General features: G+C 41.6%; 1 protein-coding gene, 1 long non-coding RNA gene and 1 pseudogene across 5 annotated transcripts in view; 2 read left to right on the top strand and 1 right to left on the bottom strand.

The window, feature by feature from the left end:
* Positions 1 to 3015, top strand: part of LOC309332971 (cathepsin L2-like) — a 27379-nt gene extending 24364 nt beyond the window's left edge. For all 3 annotated transcript variants that reach the window (XM_081846371.1, XM_081846370.1, XM_081846372.1), the window contains exon 8: positions 2427 to 3015. In XM_081846371.1, the coding sequence (XP_081702497.1) occupies positions 2427 to 2526 (100 nt within the window). In that variant the 3' untranslated portion in view covers positions 2527 to 3015. The remainder of the gene's footprint in view (positions 1 to 2426) is intronic.
* LOC309333003 (putative U3 small nucleolar RNA-associated protein 11 pseudogene) lies at positions 1096 to 2048 on the top strand (annotated as a pseudogene). Its single transcript has one exon. The product of its transcript is annotated as a putative U3 small nucleolar RNA-associated protein 11 pseudogene (transcript).
* LOC309333099 lies at positions 3003 to 8322 on the bottom strand. The gene is made up of 3 exons (XR_014152378.1): positions 8024 to 8322; positions 6913 to 7989; positions 3003 to 3124 (listed from the first exon to the last, which is right to left on the bottom strand). It is a non-coding gene; the product is annotated as an uncharacterized lncRNA (long non-coding RNA).
* Positions 8323 to 8981: the final 659 nt, after the last annotated feature.

An 8981-nucleotide genomic window follows, 5' to 3' on the forward strand; every position in this document is an offset into this window, starting at 1 on the left:
GGATGTCTGCTGGAGACCACCTCCTTCTGTGATGTATGTCTTGGGGGGGGGTCTTGGGCTACAGGGTGGGCAATTTCAAAAGTCTACATAAGGGCTTGCACCCCATTGTTCTGGGTTCCTCCTCCCTGCTGTGTGTGGGGAGTGGGGACCCTGTTGCAACAGTTTCATACAGTGGTACCTCGGGTTACAGATGCTTCAGGTTATGTGATTTCGAGTTGCACACCACGCCAAACCCGGAAGTACCAGAACGGGTTACTTCCAGGTTTCGGTGCTCACGCATACATGCATGCGCAAAAGCGTCAAATCACGACCCGCACATGTGGTTTAGACCATAGTGCCACCCGTGTCCTACAATTATATTAGAAAGTAATTATATTACTGATTATATTCGGTCTCCCATTATTAGAATGGGATACAAAAGACAAAATGGTTAAATCAAGAATATACACTGGGCTAAGGATCTGGGACATAATATGGAAATAAGTGCATGAGAAAAGCTGTGGAAAGTAAATATGAAATATACTGCTTTAAAAGTAAATTACATGAAAATTACATGTATTGCTTAAGTGATATACTTAACACCTAACCAATTATCTAAAATATATAAGAATATTCCTAACAATTGCTGGAAGTGTAAACCCGCAGATGGATCTTTTTTTCATATGTGGTAGAATTTCAAGAAAGCGAGGGAATTTTGGGAAATGAAACATGATGAAATAAAAAAGATATCCAAAATGCCCAAAGCGTTTTTGTTAGGGATTATAGGGGGAGAAATCCCCCCCAAAAAATATTAATGTTGTTTATGTAACAACAGCGGCTAGGATTTTATGTGTGCAGAAATGGAAGGAAGAAGTTCCCACCAACGAAGAATGGAAAAGTAAGATAATGGACTTTGCAGAACTCTCAAAATTAACAGCAAAATTAAGAGAATCTAATGACGAGTGTTTTATGGACGAATGGATGCCTTTTTTGGACTATTTAAAGAAATATTATAGTATGATGAGCTTGCAAGGAGGATTTGAGATATGAGCAACAGAAATAATTAGAGTATAATACTGTGGTTGTGATTTAATAGAAGAGAGTGTAGATGGGGACCGGAAGTCGACGGCGCGGAAGTGTCTGGCTCTCGAAAGCATGTCGGCGGCGTTCAAGAAGGCGGGCAAGTCCCGCCAGCGGGAGCACCGCGAGCGGAGCCAGCCAGCTTCCCGAAAGAATCTTGGAATCCTTGAAAAGAAGAAGGACTACAAGCTCCGTGCCAATGACTACCATAAGAAGCGGAATGCGCTCCAGGCGCTTCGTAGGAAGGCCGAGGAGAAGAACCCGGATGAATTCTATTACAAAATGACCCGTGTGCAGCTCCAGGATGGAGTTCACATAAATTAAAAAGCAGGAAGAAGAAACCACGCTGGAGCAGCAGAAGCTGATGAAGACACAGGACTTGAAATACATTGAGATGAAGCGGGTAGCTGAAGTCAAGAAAATTGAAAGGCTGAAGTCAGAGCTCCACCTGCTGGAAGCTGAGGGCAAGCAGCCGAACAAGCACACATTCTTTTTTGACACAAAGAAGGAAGTGCAAAGATTTGACATTGCCACCCATCTGAACACTGCACCGGAGCTGGTGGGCAGAGTGTACAACCGGCCGACCCTTGAAACTCTGCGGAAGGAAGCCGTTCGGGGGGCCACCACCCAGGCCCAGTTGAAGAAATTAGCCCGCCAGAGGAAGAGTCAGTACAGCCTCCTGAAGCAGCGCATTGAGAGGGAGCAGAAGATGTTTGTCATCGCTCAGAAGCTCCAGACCCGGAAGGACCTTTTGGACAAAGCCCACAAAGTGAAGCTGAAGAAAGAGACCGTCAACCAGCCAGCTATTTACAAATTCCAGTTCAGGCGGAAGCGCTGACTGCCGTGTGCTGTGGTGGGTATGATGAAGGACATCTTATTCCACGATAACTTAGAGGAGGTTCCCCCACTCCAGCAAGTGGCCTTTCTTGGTGGAGCCGTCTCATTGCACAAATTCATTTTCTCGTTTTCAGAATAAATGTTGTCTTGTATACTTTCTTTTCAAACAAACAAACAAAAAAAAAAAAGAAGAGAGTGTAGCAGAAGGAGAAAAACAACAACTCCATGGAAAACTGGGAAGCAGATAAAAAAACCAAGAAAAGATGAAATTGTGTTTTGATTGTATATGCCAAACATCTGGAAACTTAACAAAATGTAATTTTTAAAAAGAGACTTCACCCCCTTAAAAATATAAAGTGGTATGGAAATGAAAATACTACTGTTACTACTACTGACAGTATACAGTTATGATGGTGATAATGGCTTTGAGGGTTTGGGGGGCTTTTTTTATTTATACAATCAAGTGGTATATAAATTGCATGAAATAAAATAATGTACTGACCCCTCCTTTCTCTCTCTTTCTCTGTCAGCTGGTCTGAGAAATGGGGAGAGCAAGGCTACATGCGATTGGTCAAGGGCACTGGCAATCACTGTGGCATAGCCAATCAAGCCAGCTACCCCACCCTGTAAGCTTCTCAAGAGCCAGGATCCCACCCCTCCCGACCTGCCCCACCTGAACCTGTTGCACAGCTATGAATCCTCAGTTGTTGAACATGCAATTTCACGTTCTCTGAGAAAAGCTGAAATTGCAAAGGAAATCATGGGTTAAGTACTTAATTCGTTCCGGAGGTCCGTTCTTAACCTGAAACTGTTCTTAACCTGAGGTACCACTTTAGCTAATGGGGCCTCCTGCTGCCGCCATTTCTGTTCTCATCCTGAAGCAAAGTTCTTAACCTGAAGCACTATTTCTGGGTTAGCGGAGTCTGTAACCTGAAGCGTATGTAACCTGAGGTACCACTGTACTATTATTACCTGCTGGGCTTCCTGACTCTGCCCTGTTCCTTAGTTGTTGTTGTTTTAAATGTCTCTGTCCTGCACACTTTATCCTTGTATTGCTTTCCATTTGGCAGCGGCAACCTGCATTTTCTTGCCTTATTAAATAAATGTGGAATTCTGAAATGCCTGTTGTTGCCGGAAACTGTGATGAACTTCTTGGGGAAAGTGTCAAATGAATATTTTAATAACTCGGTCGGTTGAGCATGAGAATCTCAGGGTCATGAATTCGAGCCTGTTGTAAATAAAAATATGCCCTTTTCCCTTATGGGGTATCCAAGAGCCCATATAGAGTCCTTACGTAGGTTCCCTATTGGTAGGAGAAATAACAGGCCAAGCAGAGAATATTGAGAAGCAAAGCGGCTAGTAAGCTTGATCTTTATTGATCTGTTGCAACAGGGTGCTCCCCTCACACGCAGGAGAGGAAGAGGACCCCCAAAATTGCTGTGCAAGGGCTTATAAAGACTTTTGAAATTCCCATCCTGTAGATCAAGACCACCCCCAGAAACATTATGCATACATCACAGAAGGGGTGTAACCTAAGACCACCCCTCAGATCCATCCCACCTACATCACAGAAATTTAAATGTTGTTTTTCTCTTGTCGCTTTGTTTATCTCCTGTCTGGCAGGTTACTTGATTGGATTTCCTGGGGAGCCTAGCCATTCTTTTGTAGTGGTAAAATACTTATTTCCTGGGCCAGGTCACAGGCTCACACCTTATTCATATCTTAAATGTGTCCTTAAGACAGGATTTGTGAGGGAAGAGACAATGGGGAGACTTTTCCAGTTTGACCTTGCAGAGAAAACATTTGGTCAGTTTAGGAATCAAAATGGTTCCAGGTTGGCTTTCCTGTGCTGATCTATGTATGTGTGGTTATGAACGTTGCCATATATCTAAGACCATAAAATTCCTATCACATTATCCCCCCTTTGGGGCTAGAATTTTTCTTAAAAAATTTTGCCCCACAAATAATAACATCGTATGTTGTAAATGGATGCCTTTGTATAAATATATCATATAAAAATAACATATGTTGCATTTTGTTACTCAATTTCTTGTGGCATTCTAGCTCTTGGGAGAAACATTTTCTCAATAGTGGCTATGCTTTACATTTAGCAGGAAGGTCCACTAATGACTGAAAAATGCAGTTGGTGTTTTGTCCTTCGCCATTTTTGTGTGTTTCTCAGGTGTCAAGCTGAGACATGAACTCTGCACATGCACAGAGGCTAGATCAGCTTACAAAGAGAGAGAGAGTTTGCAGAGCTTGGGCTGCAGGGAGAAACCTATCCAAATTTCCTTATGTAAAACTTGGAACCATTGAGGGAAATCACCCTTAATGTGTCTTTTGCTCCAGGGGCTATGTAAGACAAAAGGGTTCGCCTCCCCAATGGAATTTAAATATTATAACAGTTTTCGTTTTGGGTGTGTGTGTGTGTGTATGCCTATACATTTTAGGAACAGCATTTCCTGACAGACCTCTCACATGAAATAATTTCCCCTTTCAACAGAGTGTCCTTTCTTTTCTCCCACAGCACAAATGATAATGAGGGGATGCAAACAGTGATTTAAATACTCTAAAAAGTAATTGCATTTGTATTTCTTTTTGTCTTTCTTCCCTTAAAGCCAAACAGTCACTCTTTCTGTTCAGCAAAACAAGTCTGAATCCCTGCTATATTAGTTGATTTCCCTCTATCTCTTTGTGGCTTTGACACTTTTTTAGGTTACAAATAATCTGTTTTTCATTTATTAATCAGTTTTTCATTGGGTTGTTAGAATGCCAAAACAGATTACTTCAGGTTACTTCAGGTTTCTTTAAAAATTGTGTGTCTTAGCATTTATTTATTTTTGGTTCCTCATAGGTCAGTGTGTGTGTGTGTTTGTGTGTGACTTTGGGGACATGTCCATCACATGTTGAAAGTCATTTTCATCAAGTTCTACTTATCAGATAGCACACGCTGAATTTTAAGCCTTTTTCCATTGTTTTCCCATTTTTTAGTCCAGTAGTAATCTGTGTGGTTTTGATAATATCTTTGTATTATTTAATAATAATTCTTTTCTCAATCTGATGTCTTTGTGTCAAATCTGTTTTCATCTGACTGGTAATCAGAAAGAGAACTGTAAAAAATACAACAAAGGTTAAAAAATAAAAAAGCAAAAAATTAGATTACCAGTCAGATGAAAACAGATTTGACACAAAGAATTATTATTAAATAATACAAAGATATTATCAAAACCACACAGATTACTACTGGACTAAAAAATGGGAAAACAATGGAAAAAGGCTTAAAATTCAGCGTGTGCTATCTGATAAGTAGAACTTGATGAAAATGACTTTCAACATGTGATGGACATGTCCCCAAAGTCACACACAAACACACACACACACTGACCTATGAGGAACCAAAAATAAATAAATGCTAAGACACACAATTTTTAAAGAAACCTGAAGTAACCTGAAGTAATCTGTTTTGGCATTCTAACAACCCAATGAAAAACTGATTAATAAATGAAAAACAGATTATTTGTAACCTAAAAAAGTGTCAAAGCCACAAAGAGATAGAGGGAAATCAACTAATATAGCAGGGATTCAGACTTGTTTTGCTGAACAGAAAGAGTGACTGTTTGGCTTTAAGGGAAGAAAGACAAAAAGAAATACAAATGCAATTACTTTTTAGAGTATTTAAATCACTGTTTGCATCCCCTCATTATCATTTGTGCTGTGGGAGAAAAGAAAGGACACTCTGTTGAAAGGGGAAATTATTTCATGTGAGAGGTCTGTCAGGAAATGCTGTTCCTAAAATGTATAGGCATACACACACACACACACCCAAAACGAAAACTGTTATAATATTTAAATTCCATTGGGGAGGCGAACCCTTTTGTCTTACATAGCCCCTGGAGCAAAAGACACATTAAGGGTGATTTCCCTCAATGGTTCCAAGTTTTACATAAGGAAATTTGGATAGGTTTCTCCCTGCAGCCCAAGCTCTGCAAACTCTCTCTCTCTTTGTAAGCTGATCTAGCCTCTGTGCATGTGCAGAGTTCATGTCTCAGCTTGACACCTGAGAAACACACAAAAATGGCGAAGGACAAAACACCAACTGCATTTTTCAGTCATTAGTGGACCTTCCTGCTAAATGTAAAGCATAGCCACTATTGAGAAAATGTTTCTCCCAAGAGCTAGAATGCCACAAGAAATTGAGTAACAAAATGCAACATATGTTATTTTTATATGATATATTTATACAAAGGCATCCATTTACAACATACGATGTTATTATTTGTGGGGCAAAATTTTTTAAGAAAAATTCTAGCCCCAAAGGGGGGATAATGTGATAGGAATTTTATGGTCTTAGATATATGGCAACGTTCATAACCACACATACATAGATCAGCACAGGAAAGCCAACCTGGAACCATTTTGATTCCTAAACTGACCAAATGTTTTCTCTGCAAGGTCAAACTGGAAAAGTCTCCCCATTGTCTCTTCCCTCACAAATCCTGTCTTAAGGACACATTTAAGATATGAATAAGGTGTGAGCCTGTGACCTGGCCCAGGAAATAAGTATTTTACCACTACAAAAGAATGGCTAGGCTCCCCAGGAAATCCAATCAAGTAACCTGCCAGACAGGAGATAAACAAAGCGACAAGAGAAAAACAACATTTAAATTTCTGTGATGTAGGTGGGATGGATCTGAGGGGTGGTCTTAGGTTACACCCCTTCTGTGATGTATGCATAATGTTTCTGGGGGTGGTCTTGATCTACAGGATGGGAATTTCAAAAGTCTTTATAAGCCCTTGCACAGCAATTTTGGGGGTCCTCTTCCTCTCCTGCGTGTGAGGGGAGCACCCTGTTGCAACAGATCAATAAAGATCAAACTTACTAGCTGCTTTGCTTCTCAATATTCTCTGGTTGGCCTCTGTTATTTTCTCCTACCAATAGGGAACCTACGTAAGGACTCTATATGGGCTCTTGGATACCCCATAAGGGAAAAGGGCATATTTTTATTTACAACAAGCCCCACGTTGGGCAAAAAGATTCCTGCATCGCAGGGGCTTGGACTAGACTTTAGGATAAATGAATGCCATCTGCATGATACAGAATTTGACCACACCTGGATTTCCTACACCCTGGGGATGTTTGGAAGTTAACACTTAGTTAACAACGCTTTTCTATAATTTGCTGTATTTCAGTTTGGCATTGTGTGTGTGTGTGTGTGTGTGTGTGTGTGTGTGTAAGTGCTTCAGGCAAGGGGAACATAGCATGAAATGTGGTCCAGCTACCACCAGAGCAGCAGGGCCACAGGTTTATAACTGGATTCCTCCCCAAACAGTATGGCCTTTCTACATTGAGGACATTGTTCTTCCTGTCCATCCTGACATGTTATGACATAGAATTGTAGGGGGACCCCAGGGTCATCTAGTCCAACCCCCTGCAATGCAGGAATCTCGACTAAAGCATCCCTGACAGATGGCCATCCAACCTCTGCTTAAAAACCGCCAAGGAAGGAGAGCTCATCACCTCTTGTGGGAGTCTTCCACTGTCAAACAGCTCTCACTGTCAGAAAGTTCTTCCTGATGTTTAGTTGGAATCTCCTTTCTTGTAACTTTAAGTCATGGGTTCAAGTCCTACCCTCCAGAGCAGGAGAAAACAAGCTTGCTCCATCTTCCATATGATAGCCCTTGAGATGTTTGGAGATGGCTCTCCTATCTGCTCTCGGTCTCCTCTTTCCCAGGCTAAACATCCCCAGCTCCTTCAACTGTTCCTCGTAGGGCTTGGTTTCCAGAGCCTTGATCATCTTGGTCTCCCTCCTCTGCACCCCTTCCAGCTTGTCAACATCCTCTTTAAATTGTGGTGCCCAGAACTTGACGCAGTCTTCCAGGTGTGACCTGACCAAGGCAGAAGAGAGTGGGACTACGACTTCCCTTGATCTGGACACTGGACTTCTGTGGATGCAGCCCAAAATAGCATTAGCTCCCCCCCCCCCCCGCTACATCACACTGTTGTTAAGCTTGTGGTCCACTAGGACTCCTCGTTCCTTTTCTCATGTACTACTGAATGCCGGGTGTCCCCCATCTTATATTTGTGCAGCAATTCTTTTTATTTTTTATTTTTTGTGCAGCTCTATACAAATTTTATTTTATTTTTTTGTATTTTTGTGTATGCAAACCACTTTGAGATCCTTTAGATAAAGTGGTCTTTAAATTGAAATAATATTATATTTGTTGGCATCCATCTGTTTTGAGAAACATTGGAGTATGCCTCTAGGGGATGAAGTGAAACTGCACTAGCAGCACCGAAGTGACCCCCACAGGGCGCAAGCCTGGGCAGTGTTTCTGAAGGTCCTCGACTGTCCAGATGACAAGATTCCGGTACTTTCAGATTCGGCGCAACCCGAAATCACACAACCCAAAGCGCCTGTAACCCGAGGTATGACTAGTTTTGAAAACTGTTGATTTCACCTGTTTTTTGATAATTTTTTTTTGTCCCTGGCTGTTTTATAAATTTGATTTTATCAGCATTTTCATATATCGTTTTATGTACCTTAAATTGCTTAGAGATGGGTGGTTGTTTCTTTTGATTCACCAATGTCTCCGAAAATTTTTACACATCACTTGTGGAGACAGGCGAACTAATGCCAGTGTCCTGGAAGAAGCAAAGATCGCCCGTGTCAGAGCAATGATTCCTCAACATCAGCTTCATTGAACTGGCTGTGTTGTGCAGATGCCTGATTATTGTCTTCCAATCTAAATAAAAGGGTAAACTTGCACACTGGCCAGTTTCCGTTTTGACTTGAAATGTTTGTTTCGGTACTCACTGCAACGACACCCGCCTGAGAGAAGCCAGGGCTCCACCTGGCGTCCACTACTCATAACTCTAGCAAAGGAAGCTAAAACGAGTAGCAGGGATATTCTATCTGCATGAGCCTTTGCAAACTTATTGCTCTCCGGATATTTCAGGCGGCTCTTCCTATTCGCCCCAGCCAGAACAGTTTTGGACTACAACTCCCATCAACCCCCAGTCAGCAAATCTGTTGGATGCTGCCTTCCAAATCATCTGGAAGGCATCTGTAGGCTTATAGATAAAC

This window comes from Podarcis erhardii (genome assembly GCF_964252035.2).
Source record: "Podarcis erhardii genome assembly, chromosome: 18".
Lineage (NCBI taxonomy): Eukaryota > Metazoa > Chordata > Lepidosauria > Squamata > Lacertidae > Podarcis > Podarcis erhardii.